General features: G+C 60.0%; 2 protein-coding genes across 2 annotated transcripts; both read left to right on the top strand.

Moving 5' to 3' along the window:
- Positions 1–649: 649 nt before the first annotated feature.
- On the top strand, positions 650–1,837 carry EIF3K (eukaryotic translation initiation factor 3 subunit K; the record flags this gene model as incomplete). The annotated part of the gene is made up of 5 exons (XM_061343958.1): positions 650–733; positions 848–914; positions 1,002–1,079; positions 1,577–1,702; positions 1,794–1,837. Coding segments are annotated over 5 exons (387 nt in total), but the record flags the coding sequence as incomplete, so codon positions are not given.
- A 1,295-nt stretch (positions 1,838–3,132) lies between these two features.
- On the top strand, positions 3,133–14,404 carry LOC133207234 (alpha-actinin-4-like). Its single transcript, XM_061343959.1, has 8 exons — positions 3,133–3,270; positions 8,974–9,088; positions 10,387–10,506; positions 11,743–11,829; positions 11,912–11,999; positions 12,866–12,944; positions 13,409–13,490; positions 14,283–14,404. The coding sequence occupies exons 1-8, from the start codon at positions 3,133–3,135 to the stop codon at positions 14,402–14,404; spliced, it is 831 nt and encodes a 276-aa protein (XP_061199943.1).
- Positions 14,405–14,636: the final 232 nt, after the last annotated feature.

A 14,636-nucleotide genomic window follows, 5' to 3' on the forward strand; every position in this document is an offset into this window, starting at 1 on the left:
TACCCACACCCTGCCCCCCCCCATCCCCATCCCATCCCCATCCCATCCCCATCCCATCCCCATCCCATCCCATCCCCATCCCCATCCCATCCCCATCCCATCCCCATCCCATCCCCATCCCATCCCCATCCCATCCCCATCCTTTCACATCCCTTCCCTCTTCCCACTTGTTTCCCATCTCCATGTTTTCCCATGCTTTCTTACATTTTCCCATGTTTTTCCCATATTTTTCCATAGTTTCCCCATAGTTTGCCTTAATTTCCCAGTTTCCCCATGGTTTTCCCCATGGTTTTCCCCATAGTTTTCCCCATAGTTTTCCCCATAGTTTTCCCCATAGTTTTTCCATGTTTCTCTCCGTTTTCCCCACAATTCCCCATACTTTTCCCACATTTCCCCATGTTTTCCCCACAATTTCCCATACTTTTCCCATGTTATCCCATGTTTTTCCCACATTTTTCCCCCAATTCCCCATACTTTTCCCATGTTCTCCCATAGTTTTCCCCACAGTTTCCCCATACTTTCCCCATAGTTTTCCCCATACTTTCCCCACGTTTTTCCCATAATTTCCCCCAGTTTCCCCCCAGTTTTCCCCCATTTTCCCCCCATTCCCACACTTTTCCCTCATTACCCCCCATGTTTTCCATGACCCCCCCCGCAGCAGGAGGAGCGCCCCATCCGCCAGATCCTGTACCTGGGGGAGCTGCTGGAGACCTGCCACTTCCAGGCCTTCTGGGTGCGTCCATTCCCAATCCCGGGGGGGGGGGTCCCCCATTCCCAACCCCCCCCATCCTTTTCCATCCCATGGGGGGGATCCCCCATCCTATTCCATCCCATTCTCCCTCCCCAGCAAGCCCTGGATGAGAACATGGAGCTGCTGGATGGGATCACCGGCTTTGAGGATTCCGTCCGGAAATGTGAGGGGGATTTGGGGTAAAAAGGGGGGATTTTGGGGCTGGGACACCCCAAATGTGACACCCCCCCCCCCCGTTATCACTTTGCAGTCATCTGCCATGTGGTGGGCATCACCTACCAGCACATTGACCGCTGGCTGCTGGCTGAGATGCTGGGGGACCTCTCGGGTATGGGGGGCACAATAGGGGGAACAATGGGGTTCAATGGGGGAGACAGTGGGGGAGACGGTGGAGGTCAATGGGGGGGACAATGGGGGTCAGTGGGGGGATGGATGGACAATGGGGAGGGTACCAGTGGGGGTCAATGGGGGGGGACCAATGGGGGAGTACTAATGGGGGCATGGGGAGGGTATCAGTGGGGGGGGTACCAGTGGGGGTCAGTGGGGATGGGGGTAACCAGTGGGGGGGTATTTTAGGGGTACCAGTGGGGGTCAATGGGGGGGCTTTTAGGGGTACCAATGGGGATCTATGGGGGGGTATTTTAGGGGTTTTAATGGGGGTATTTTAGGGGTACCAATGGGGGGCTTTTAGGGGTACCAATGGAGTGGTAATTTAGGGGTCTCAATGGGGGGTATTTTAGGGGTACCACTGGTGATCAATTGGGGGGTATTTTTGGGGTGTCCCCCCTCTCTTTAACCCCCCCCCCATGTGTGTCCCCCCCATAGAGGCCCAGCTCAAGGTGTGGATGAGCAAGTACGGGTGGTGCGAGGCGGAGCCGGGCCGGGTCCTCATCTGCAACCAGGAGGAGAGCATCAAACCCAAGAACATCGTGGAGAAGATCGACTTCGACAGTGAGTTTTGGGTTGAATTCAGTTGATTTGGGTTGATTTGGGTTGATTTTGGGGTTTTTAGACCCCCATCACCATCTCCCTTCTCCCATAGGTGTCTCCAGCATCATGGCCTCGTCCCTGTGATGGCTCAATAAAGGGGTGGTCCCCCCCCCACTCCCCGGGCTGCATTGGTTCGGTCCATAGGGATGGATTGAATGGGGTAGGGGTGGGAAAGCCACGCCCCCCTGTGGGCGGGGCTTGGCGATGGGTGTGAATCGTGCTGCTCAATGGGAGCATGGGAGGAGAGGGGCGTGGTTTAGCGGCGCGGTGGGAGGGGTTTAGTGGCGCCATGTGGGTGGGGCTTAGAGGGTCAATGGGCGAATCGGAAGAGAGGGGACTGGTTTAGTGGCGCGGTGGGCGGGGCTTGGTGTCACGTTAGGGTTGCGGGTGGGGTTAGGGGCTCAATGGGCGAATCAGAAGCGAGGGGCGCGGTTGAGTGAGACGTCAGTGGGGTTTAGTGATGTGATTGGTGCGGGGGACCACAGTGGGCGGGGTTTGGGGGCCCAACAGGCGTATCAGACGATGGGGGCGTGGTTTCGTGACGTGATTAATGCGGGGAGCAACAGTGGGCGGGGCTTAGCGGTGGGTGTGAGTCATGCGGTGTGGCTTAGAGGGTCAATGGGCGAATCAGCGGAGAGGGGCGTGGTTTACCGAACGTCAGCGCGGCTTCGCGACGCGATTGGTGCGCGGGGCTGGAGTGGGCGGGGCTTAGCGGGTCAATGTGCAACTGAGGAGAGAGGAGCGTGATTTAGCGGCGCGGTGCGCGGGGCTTCGTGTCACGTCAGTGTTGCGGGCGGGTTAGGCGCTCAACGAGCGAATCAGAAGCGAGGGGCGTGGTTTAGCGGATCAACGTGCACCTCAAGAGGGGCGCAGTTTAGCGGCGCGATGGGCGGGGTTAGGGGCTCAATGGGCGAATCAGAAGCGAGAGGCGTGGTTTAGCATCACATCAGTGCTGCGGGCGGTGGTAGGCGCTTAACGAGCGAATCGGAAGCGAGGGGCGTGGCTTAGCGGGTCAATGTGCGCTTCAAGAGAGGCGTGGTTTAGCGGCGCCGTGGGCGGAGCTTCGTGCACGTCAGTGCTGCGGGCGGGGTTAGGCGCTCAATGGGCGAATCGGAAGCGGGGGGCGTGGTTTAGCGGGTCAATGTGCGCTTCATGAAGGGCGTTGTTTAGCAGCGCGGTGGGTGGGGTTTTGTTACGTCATCGCGCTTTCGCCACGCGATTGGTGCGGGTGAACCATGGCGGGCGGGAAACCGCTCACACACACACACATTCCCTCCACTCCCTCTCATTGTGGGCGTGGCTTGCGTCGGTGGGCGTGTCCCTGGGGCCGGCCCGCGCATGCGCAGACGGGCGGGTTTGGGCGGCGGTAGCAGGGCGACATCGCCGCCATCATGGTGGACTACCACCGGGAGCGGGAGCGGGCCCAGGCGCAGGCCCCGGCCGGGCCCGACGGGGATTACATGGCCCAGGAGGAGGACTGGGACCGGGACCTGCTGCTGGACCCGGCCTGGGAGAAACAACAGCGGAAGGTGCGGGAATAACGGGGGGCAAGGGGGGGGAATGGGGCGGGATGGAGGGGATGTGGGGCCTGGACGGGGGGGGGGTGAGGCCTGTGAGGTAATGGGGGGGGGTTGTGAGGTGGGAAAGGCAATGGGGGGGTATAGGGGGTTTATAGGGGGTCTGTGAGGCGTTAAAGGCAATGGGGGGAGGTCTATAGGGGGGCTATTGGGGTCTATGAGGTGTTAAAGGCAATGGAGGGGCTCTATTGGGGTTCTGTTGGGGGTCTATGAAGTGTTAAATGCAATGGGGGGGCTCTGTTGGGGGGTCCTTTGGCGGTCTATGAGGTGTTAAATGCAATGGGGGGGCCCATTGAGGTGTTAAAGGCAATGGAGGGGCTCTGTTGGGGGTCTGTTGGGGGTCTATGAGGCGTTAAAGGCAATGGGGGGGCTCCATTGAGGTGTTAAAGGCAATAGGGGGCTCTATTGGGGGTCTATGAGGAGTTAAAGGCAATGGGGGGGCTCTATGGGGGGTCTATTGGGGGTCTATGAGGTGTTAAAGGCAATGGGGGGGCTCTTTGGGGGTCTATGAGGTGTTGGAGCCTATGGAGGGATCCCCCCCATAGGCACCCATAGGAGTTGGTTATGGGGTGCTCTGCCCCCCATAGGAGTTGCTTATGGGGCTGCCCTCCCCATAAGCGCCCATGAGTGTTGGTTATGGGGTGCTTCCCCCATAGGAGTTGGTTATGGGCTGTTCTCGCACATAGGAGTTGGTTATGGGGTGCTGTGCCCTCCATAGGAGTTGGTTATGGGGTGCTTCCCCCCATAGGAGTTGGTTATGGGGTGTTCCCCCCCATAGGAGTTGGTTATGGGGTGCTGTGCCCCCCATAGGAGTTGGTTATGGGGTGCTCTGCCCCCCATAGGAGTTGGTTATGGGGTGCTCTGCCCCCCATAGGAGTTGGTTATGGGGTGTTCTCCCCCCATAGGAGTTGGTTATAGGGCACTTGCCCCCCATGGGTGTTGGTTATGGGGTGCTGCACCCCCATAGGAGTTGGTTATGGGGTGCTTTGCCCCCCATAGGTGTTGGTTATGGGGCTGCCCCCCATAGGAGTTGGTTATGGGGTGCTCTGCCCCCCATAGGAGTTGGTTATGGGGTGCTCCCCCCATAGGAGTTGGTTATGGGGTGTTCCCCCCCATAGGAGTTGGTTATGGGGTGCTTCCCCCCCACAGGTGTTGGTTATGGGGTGCTCCCCCCCCACGGGTGTTGGTTATGGGGTGCTCCCCCCCCATGGGTGTTGGTTATGGGGTGCTCCCCCCCATAGGTGTTGGTTATGGGGTGCTCCCCCCCATAGGTGTTGGTTATGGGGTGCTCCCCCCCATAGGAGTTGGTTATGGGGTACTCTGCCCCCATAGGAGTTGGTTATGGGGTGCTCCCCCCCATAGGAGTTGGTTATGGGGCGTTCCCCCCCCATAGGAGTTGGTTATGGGGCGTTCCCCCCATAGGAGTTGGTTATGGGGTGTTCCCCCCATAGGAGTTGGTTATGGGGCGCTCCCTCCCCATAGGTGTTGGTTATGGGGCGCTCCCCCCCCCATAGGTGTTGGTTATGGGGCGCTCCCTCCCCATAGGTATTGTTTATGGGGCACTGCCCCCCATAGGGAGCCATGGGGCGGGGTGGGGGCGGGGGGCGGGCGCGGCTCCGCTCCTGCCTTTGGAATGGGGAAGAGGAGGAAGGGCGGGGGGGAGGGGCCGGGCGAAGGGCGACGACGTTCCCGGAAATGGGAATCCAGGAACTGGGAATGACGGGGGGGGGGGAGGGGGAGGGGGGGATCCCATGGGAAAGGGTTGGGGGATCCCATGGGAAGGGGAGGGGGGATCCCATGGGAAAGGGGGTGGGGGGATCCCATGGGAAGGGGTTGGGGGGATCCCATGGGGGAGGGGATGGGGGGATCCCATGGGGAGGGGATGGGGGGGATCCCATGGGAAGGGGTTGGGGGATCCCATGGGAAGGGGAGGGGGGATCCCATGGGGTTGGGGGGATCCCAAGGGGTTGGGGGGATCCCATGGGGAGGGGATGGGGGGGATCCCATGGGAAGGGGAGGGGGGGATCCCATGGGAAGGGGTCGGGGGGGATCCCATGGGAAGGGGTCGGGGGGGATCCCATGGGAAGGGGTCGGGGGGATCCCATGGGAAGGGGTTGGGGGGATCCCATGGGGAGGGGATGGGGGGGATCCCATGGGAAGGGGCCGGAAGTCCAGGCATCATTCCCAGTGTCCGTCCATCATTCCCAGTATCCATCCATCCTCCTCGGTATCATTGCACTCAGTTTAACCACAGGCACTGGGATGCTCCCATATTCCCATGGGATGGGCACTGGGATGCTCCCGTATTCGCATGGGATGGGCACTGGGATGCTCCCGTATTCCCATGGGAATGACACTGGGATGGTCCCATATTCCCATGGGATGGGCACTGGGATGCTCCCGTATCCCCATGGGATGGGCACTGGGATGCTCCCGTATCCCCATGGGAATGGCACTGGGATGCTCCCGTATTCCCATGGGATGGGCACTGGGATGCTCCCGTATTCCCATGGGATGGGCACTGGGATGCTCCCGTATTCCCATGGGAATGGCACTGGGATGGTCCCATATTCCCATGGGATGGACACTGGGATGCTCCCGTATCCCCATGGGATGGGCACTGGGATGCTCCCGTATCCCCATGGGAATGGCACTGGGATGCTCCCGTATCCCCATGGGAATGGCACTGGGATGCTCCCGTATTCCCATGGGATGGACACTGGGATGGTCCCATATTCCCATGGGATGAGCACTGGGATGCTCCCGTATTCCCATGGGAATGACACTGGGATGCTCCCGTATTCCCATGGGATGGACACTGGGATGGTCCCATATTCCCATGGGATGAGCACTGGGATGCTCCCGTATCCCCATGGGAATGGCACTGGGATGCTCCCGTATCCCCATGCTGGGATGCTCCCATATCCCAGTGCCCATTCCCATGGGATGGGCCATGGCCAGGGAAGGGCTCCAGGGCTCCGGGATGCAGCGGCTCCGGAGCATCCATAGGGATTCCCATGGGAACGCTGGGGGCGGTTGGGATGCTCCCCCCAGGCAGGGCTTGAGGCCCCATAGGAGCAATGGGCTGGGGCTTGAGGCCCCATAGGGGCAATGGGCTGGGGCTTGAGGCCCCATAGGAGCAATGGGCTGGGGCTTGAGGCCCCATAGGAGCAATGGGCTGGGGCTTGAGGCCCCATAGGAGCAATGGGCTGGGGCTTGAGGCCCCATAGGAGCAATGGGCTGGGGCTTGAGGCCCCATAGGAGCAATGGGCCGAGCCCCGGGATCCCATTCCAGGAGCCGGGAATTCTCCCTTTCCGCCTCCTGCCCGGCCCTAATAAGGGCAAGGAATGAGGAGAATCCCTTGGGAATGGGGGGCGGAGGCGGAGCTGCCGCTCCCTCAGCATCCCTGGATCCCCATGGGGGGGGGGGGATCCCCGGTTTTCCACATTCCGGGAATGTTTTCCATGGCTCCTGCATGGGAGAGGGGGTCCTGAAGGAATGGGGGCAAATCCCTAAGGAACGGGGGGCAATGCCCTAAGGAATGGGGGGTGGTTCCCTAAGGAATGGGGGGCAGATCCCTAAGGAACGGGGGGCAGATCCCTAAGGAATGGGGGGCAAATCCCTAAGGAATGGGGGGCAGAACCCTAAGGAATGGGGGGCAAATCCCTAAGGAATGGGGGGCAATTCCCTAAGGAATGGAGGGCAATTCCCTAAGGAATGGGGGGCAAATCCCTAAGGAATGGGGGGCAATTCCCTAAGGAATGGGGGGCAATTCCCTAAGGAATGGGGGGCAAATCCCTAAGGAACGGGGGGCAGATCCCTAAGGAATGGGGGGCAAATCCCTAAGGAACGGGGGGCAGATCCCTAAGGAATGGGGGGCAGATCCCTAAGGAATGGGCTCGGTGTTCCCATGGTTGGGAATGCTGGGGGGGAGAGGGGCAGGCAGGGCCCCCTCTTCCTCCCCATTGGCCACAGTGGCCGGGAGGGGTTTCCGGGAGGAAATTCCAGGGGCAGGGCTGGGATGTCCGGGATTCCGGAGAGCAGGAAAAGCTCCTGGGGGGGAGGGGAATTCCCTTGGGAATGGGGGGGGGAGGGGGGGTTTAACCCGGAATTCCCTTGGGAATGGGGATGGGGGAGGGGGGGTTCAACCCGGAAATCCCTTGGGAATGGGGGGGGGGCTCCTGATTCCATAGGGATGGAGGTGCTCAGTGGGCAATGGGGTTCTCTGGGGGGAGGGGTTGCCCCTGGCCAATGGGAGTCAATGGTGGTCAGTGGTTGTCAATGGTGGTCAGTGGTGGCCATGGTGGTCAATGGTGGCCAATGAGGTCATGGCCATGGTGGTTAATGGTGGCCAGTGAAGTTGTGGTCAGTGGTGGCCATGGTGGTCAACGGTGGCTATGGTGGTCAGTGATGGTCAGTGGTGGCCGTGGTGGCCATGGTGGTCAATGGTGGCCGTGGTGGTCAATGGGAGTCAGTGGTGGTCAGTGGTGACCATGGTGGTCAATGGTGATCAGTTGGGTCATGATGGTCAATGCTGGTCAGTGGTGGTCAGTGGTTGTCAATGATTGCCATGGTGGTCAATGATGGTCAATGGTGGCCATGGTGGTCAGAGGGGATCAGACACTGGGATGGGATCCATGGGTACAGTAGAGGGCAGGGATGGGATCTGATGGGATCTGAGTGCATCCCAATGGGATCTGATGGGTTCTGGGTGCATCCTGATGGCATTTGATGGGATCCGGGTGCTTCCCAATGGGATCCACTGGGATCCGGGTGCTTCCCAATGGGATCCACTGGGATCCGGGTGCTTCCCAATGGGATCCAATGGGATCCGGGTGCTTCCCAATGGGATCCAATGGGATCCGGGTGCATCCCAATGAGATCCAATGGGCTCCGGGTGCATCCCAATGGGATCCAATGGGCTCCGGGTGCATCCCAATGAGATCTGATGGGATCCGGGTGCTTCCTAATGAGTCCAATGGGATCCAGGTGCTTCCCAATGAGATCCAATGGGCTCCGGGTGCATCCCAATGAGATCTGATGGGATCCGGGTGCTTCCTAATGAGATCCAATGGGATCCAGGTGCTTCCCAATGAGATCCAATGGGATCCGGGTGCTTCCCAATGGGATCCAGTGGGCTCCGGGTGCTTCCCAATGGGATCCAGTGAAATCTGGGTGCATCCTAATTGGATCTGGGTGCTTTCCGATGGGATCTGATGGGATCTGGGTGCATTCCAATGGTATCTGGGTGCTTTCTGATGGGCTCCGGGTGCATCCCAATGGGATCCGATGGGCTCCGGGTGCTTCCCACTGGGCTCCGGGTGCTGGGCTCCGGGTGCATCCCAGTGGGATCCACTGGGCTCTGGGTGCTGGGCTCCGGGTGCATCCCAATGGGATCCAATGGGATCTGGGTGCTTCCCGATGGGCTCCGGGTGCTACCCAATGGGATCCAATGGGCTCCGGGTGCTACCCAATGGGATCCAATGGGCTCCGGGTGCTTCCCAATGGGATCCGCTGGGCTCCGGGTGCTTCCCACTGGGCTCCGGGTGCTGGGCTCCGGGTGCTGGGCTCCGGGTGCTGGGCTGCGGGTGCTGGGCTCCGGGTGCTGGGCTGCGGGTGGTCGCGGCCCGGTGCCATGGGGGTCTCCCCCGCAGACCTTCACGGCCTGGTGCAACTCCCACCTGCGCAAAGCGGGGACCCACATCGAGAACATCGAGGAGGATTTCCGGGACGGCCTCAAGCTCATGCTGCTGCTGGAGGTCATCTCGGGTCAGCGGCCTCCCCGTGCCCGCATCCCGTTGCCTGCATCCTGCATCCCATCCCTGTTCCCTGCATCCCGTTCCTGTATCCCATTGCCTGCATCCCTGTATCCTGCATCCCATCCCTGTATCCTGCATCCTATCCCTGTTCCCTGCATCCCATCCCTGTATCCTGTTCCCGCATCCCATTGCCTGCATCCCTGTATCCTGCATCCCATCCCTGTATCCCATTGCCTGTATCCCTGTATCCTGCATCCCATTGCCTGCATCCCATCGCCTGCATCCCTGTATCCTGCATCCCATCCCTGTATCCTGCATCCTATCCCTGTTCCCTGCATCCCATCCCTGTATCCTGTTCCCGCATCCCATTGCCTGCATCCCTGTATCCTGCATCCCATCCCTGTATCCCATTGCCTGTATCCCTGTATCCTGCATCCCATTGCCTGCATCCCATCGCCTGCATCCCTGTATCCTGCATCCCATCCCTGTATCCTGCATCCCATCCCTGTATCCTGCATCCCATCCCTGTATCCTGCATCCCATCCCTGTATCCTGCATCCCATCCCTGTATCCTGCATCCCATCCCTGTATCCTGCATCCCATCCCTGTATCCCATCCCTGTATCCTGCATCCCATCCCTGTTCCCTGCATCCCGTTCCTGCATCCTATCCCTGCATCCCATTGCTGCATCCTATCCCTGTATCCTGTGCCTGCATCCCATTGCCTGCATCCTATCCCTGCATCCCGTTCCTGTATCCCATTCCTGTATCCTGCATCCCATCCCTGCATCCCATTCCCTGCATCCCGTTCCCGCATCCCATTCCTGCACCCCATTACCGCACCCCGTTCCCCCCATTCTTACTCCCTCCCCATTCCCATTCCCCCCTATTCCCCCCTATTCCCCCCCATCCCCACACCATCCCATCCCCATCCCATCCCCATCCCATCCCCATCCCCATCCCATCCCCATCCCATCCCATCCCCATCCCATCCCATCCCCATCCCATCCCCATCCCATCCCCATCCCATCCCATCCCATCCCATCCCCATCCCATCCCATCCCCATCCCATCCCCATCCCATCCCATCCCATCCCATCCCATCCCCATCCCCATCCCCATCCCCATCCCCATCCCATCCCCATCCCATCCCCATCCCCATCCCATCCCCATCCCATCCCCATCCCCATCCCATCCCCATCCCCATCCCATCCCCATCCCCATCCCATCCCCATCCCATCCCCATCCCATCCCCATCCCATCCCCATCCCATCCCACCCCATCCCATCCCATTCCCATTCCCTCTACAGGCGAGCGTCTCCCCAAGCCGGAGCGGGGCAAGATGCGGGTTCACAAGATCAACAACGTCAACAAGGCGCTGGACTTCATCGCCAGCAAGGGGGTCAAGCTCGTCTCCATCGGCGCCGAAGGTGACCCCAGCACCCATGGGTGCACCCCACACACCCCCATGGGTGCCCCCCACCCCCAGCTCATGGGTGACCCCCCACGCACACACCCATGGGTGCCCTTTACCCCCACACACACCCATGGGTGCCACACATACCCCCCCCATGGGTGCCCCCCCCCACACACACCCCCATGGGAGCCCCCCACACACCCAACACATTGGTGCCCCCCCCCATGGGTGCCCTTTACCCCCCCACACACACACATATGAGTGCCCCCCCTCCACACCCATGGGTGCCCCCCCCCACACTCCCATGGGTGCCCCCACACACACCCCCATGGTGCCCCCCACGCACACACTCATGGGTGCCCCACCACACACATATGAGTGCCCGCCACCCCCCACCCATGGGTGCCCTCCCCACATATGAGTGCCCCCACACACACACCCATGGGTGCCCCCTCCCCCTTGTGTCGTCCCTCCCCCAGCCATGGGTGCCATCCTCCCCCCCTTGCATGCCCCCCACCCATGCAGGTCCCCCCCCCACCCATGGGTGCTCCTTGGAACGCTCCCAATGTCAGCGCTGACTCAGGGCGCACCCACAGTGACTCATGGGGAGGGACCTGGACCTTGGCCACCTCCAGCCTCCATGGGGCCCATCCCATCCCATAGGGTCCATCCCATCCCATGCCATAGGGCCCATCCCATCCCATAGAGCCCATCCCATCCCATAGGGCCCATCCTCATCCCGTTGGATCCCTTCCTCCTCATCCCATTGGCTCCCTTCCTCCCCATCCCATTGGATCCCTTCCTCCTCTCCCCATCCCATTGTATCCCTTCCTCCTCTCCCCATCCCATTGGATCCCTTCCTCCCCATCCCATTTTAACCCTCCCTCCTCATCCCATTGGATCCCTTCCTGCTCATCCCATTGGATCCCTTCCTCCTCTCCCCATCCCATTGGATCCCTTCCTGCTCATCCCATTGGATCCCTTCCTCCTCTCCCCATCCCATTGGATCCCTTCCTCCTCATCCCATTGGCTCCCTTCCTCCCCATCCCATTGGATCCCTTCCTCCTCTCCCCATCCCATCGGATCCCTTCCTCCCCATCCCATCCCCAAAGCCCCTCTCCCCAATCCCTTCCACGCCCTTCCCTCAATCCCCATCCCATCCAGCACCATTCCCTATGGAATACCGGGATCCATTGGGATCCATTGGGATCCTCCCCCCATCCCAATCCATCCCGGTTTCCTTTGGCAGAGATCGTGGATGGGAACGCCAAGATGACGCTGGGGATGATCTGGACCATCATCCTCCGCTTCGCCATCCAGGACATCTCCGTGGAAGGTAGGGGTGCAGATCCAGTGGGATCCAGTGGGATCCAATGGGATCCGACGGGATCCGGTGCCTTATGGGATGTCCCTCGCAGAGACCTCGGCCAAGGAGGGGCTGTTGCTATGGTGCCAACGGAAGACGGCGCCCTATAAGAACGTCAATGTCCAGAACTTCCATATCAGGTACTGGGATAACTGGGATTGATGGGATGGGATGGGATGGATGGGAAGGGAGCAACTGGGATTGATGGGATGGGATGGGTGGGAAGGGAGCAACTGGGATTGATGGGATGGGATGGGTGGGAAGGGTCCAGCCCCCGTTGCTTCCAGCCTCATCCAAAGCCTCCCCATTGATCCCAGAGGAATTCCCTCCTCATTCCCCTCCATCTCTTCCCATTGGAATCCCGGCCTCCCTGGATGCTGGGATACGGGGATGCTGGGATTAGGATATGGGGATGCTGGGATACGGGGATGCTGGGATACCATGATGCTGGGATGATGGGATACTGGGATGCTGGGATACCAGGATGCTGGGATATGGGGATGCTGGGATACCGGGATGCTGTAATACCGGGATGCTTGGATACTGGGATGCTGGGATACCGGGATGTTGGGATGCCGGGATACTGGGATGCTGGGGTACCGGGATGCTGGGATACCGGGATGTTGGGATGCTGGGATACTGGGATGCTGGGGTACCGGGATGCTGGGATACCGGGATGCCGGGTTGCCAGGATACTGGGATGCCAGGATACCGGGATACTGGGATGTTGGGATGCTGGGATACGGGGATGCTGGGATACCGGGATGCTGGGATACCGGGATGCTGGGATACTGGGATGCTGGGATATGAGGATGCTGGGATACTGGGATGCTGGGATGCGGGGATGATGGGATACGGGGATACTGGGATGCTGGGATATGGGGATGCTTGGATATGGGGATACTGGGATACGGGGATGCTGGGATGCTGGGATATGGGGATACTGGGATACGGGGATGCTGGGATACCGGGGTACCGGTCTCCGAGCCCTGCTCTGCCCCCGCAGCTGGAAGGACGGGCTGGCCTTCAACGCCCTCATCCACCGGCACCGCCCGGAGCTCATCGAGTACGAGAAGCTCCGCAAGGTGGGGACGGCGCCGGGAATGGATACTGGGAATACTGGGAATGAGTACTGGGAATACTGGGAATGGATACTGGGAATACTGGGAATGGATACTGGGAATACTGGGAATGGATAGTGGGAATACTGGGAATGAATACTGAGAATACTGGGAATGGATACTGGGAATACTGGGAATGGATACTGGGAATGAGTACTGGGAATACTGGGAATACTGGGAATACTGGGAATACTGGGAATACTGGGAATACTGGGAACACTGGGAATACTGGGAATACTGGGAATACTGGGAATGAATACTGGGAATGAATGCTGGGAATACTGGGAATGAATGAATACTGGGAATGAATGAATACTGGGAATGAATGAATACTGGGAATGAATACTGGGAATACTGGGAATGAATACTGGGAATACTGGGAATGAATACCGGGAACGCCGACCCCCCTCCAACCCCTCTCCCCCCAGGACGACCCCGTCACCAACCTCAACAACGCCTTCGAGGTGGCCGAGAAGTTCCTGGACATCCCCAAGATGCTCGATGCTGAGGGTGAGGCCAATGGGGGCACCCGGGGGCGCCTCTGGGCCAATGGGGGGCTTAGGGAGGTCCCAGCATGGAGATGGGGTCATGGAGGTGGCCCCATTGGCCACTATGGAGGAGCCATCGTGGTGGCCACCTCTTGGCCATGGGAGTCTTAAGGAGGACCTCGACCCAAGAAGGTCCAAGCATGGATATGGGGTCATGGAGGTGGCCCCATTGGCCACTATGGAGGAGCCATCGTGGTGGCCACCTCTTGGCCATGGGGGTCTTAAGGAGGACCTCGACCCAAGAAGGTCCAAGCATGGATATGGGGTCATGGAGGTGGCCCCATTGGCCACTATGGAGGAGCCATCGTGGTGGCCACTTCTTGGCCATAGAGGTCTTAAGGAGGACTCCAAGCTTGGAGGTGGCTCCATTGGCCACTATGGAAGAGCCACCATGGTGGCCACCTCTTGGCCATGGGGGCCTTAAGGAGGACTCCAAGCTTGGAGGTGGCCCCATTGGCCACTATGGAAGAGCCATCGTGGTGGCCACCTCTTGGCCATGGGGGTCTTAAGGAGGACCTCAACCCAAGGAGGACCATCCCATATCCTAGGCTGTGCAGTGTGGGGCCATGTGGGGCTCAGCCCCATTGCTCTTTGTGGGTCTCTGTGGGGCTCAGCCCCATTGCTGTCTCTATGTGGGGCTGAGCCCCATTGCTCGCTGTGGGTCTGAGCCCCATTGCTCTCTCTCTATGTGGGGCTGAGCCCCATTGCTCGCTGTGGGTCTCTGTGGGTCTGAGCCCCATTGCTGTCCCCGCAGACATCGTGGGCACGCTGCGGCCGGACGAGAAGGCCATCATGACCTACGTGTCCTGCTTCTACCACGCCTTCTCGGGGGCACAGAAGGTGAGCGCCTGGAACCGGGCTTCAACTGGGCTATAACCGGGTTTAAACTGGGATGGAACTGGGCTGGAACGGGGCTGGAACCGGGCTGGAACTGGGCTGGAACCGGGCTTAAGCTGGGCTGGAACCGGGCTTAAACTGGGCTGGAACCGGGCTTAAACTGGGCTGGAACTGGGCTGGAACTGGGCTGGAACTGGGTTTGAGATGGGTTTAAACTGGGTTTGAACTGGGTTTGAACTGGGCTGGAACTGGGTTTAAACTGGAGCTCAGT

The sequence above is a fragment of the Neopsephotus bourkii genome, unplaced genomic scaffold (genome assembly GCF_033783945.1).
Source record: "Neopsephotus bourkii isolate Nb327-2 ecotype Australia unplaced genomic scaffold, CSIRO-AGI_Nbou_v1 NB_1841, whole genome shotgun sequence".
Lineage (NCBI taxonomy): Eukaryota > Metazoa > Chordata > Aves > Psittaciformes > Psittacidae > Neopsephotus > Neopsephotus bourkii.

Excerpts from the sequence above, each read along its gene's own strand:
- LOC133207234 (XM_061343959.1), top strand. The coding sequence starts at position 3,133 with ATGGTGGACTACCACCGGGAGCGGGAGCGGGCCCAGGCGCAGGCCCCG. Across the intron at positions 9,089-10,386 it reads GCTGCTGGAGGTCATCTCGG|GCGAGCGTCTCCCCAAGCCG; the intron begins GTCAGCGGCCTC and ends TTCCCTCTACAG. Across the intron at positions 13,491-14,282 it reads CAAGATGCTCGATGCTGAGG|ACATCGTGGGCACGCTGCGG; the intron begins GTGAGGCCAATG and ends CTGTCCCCGCAG.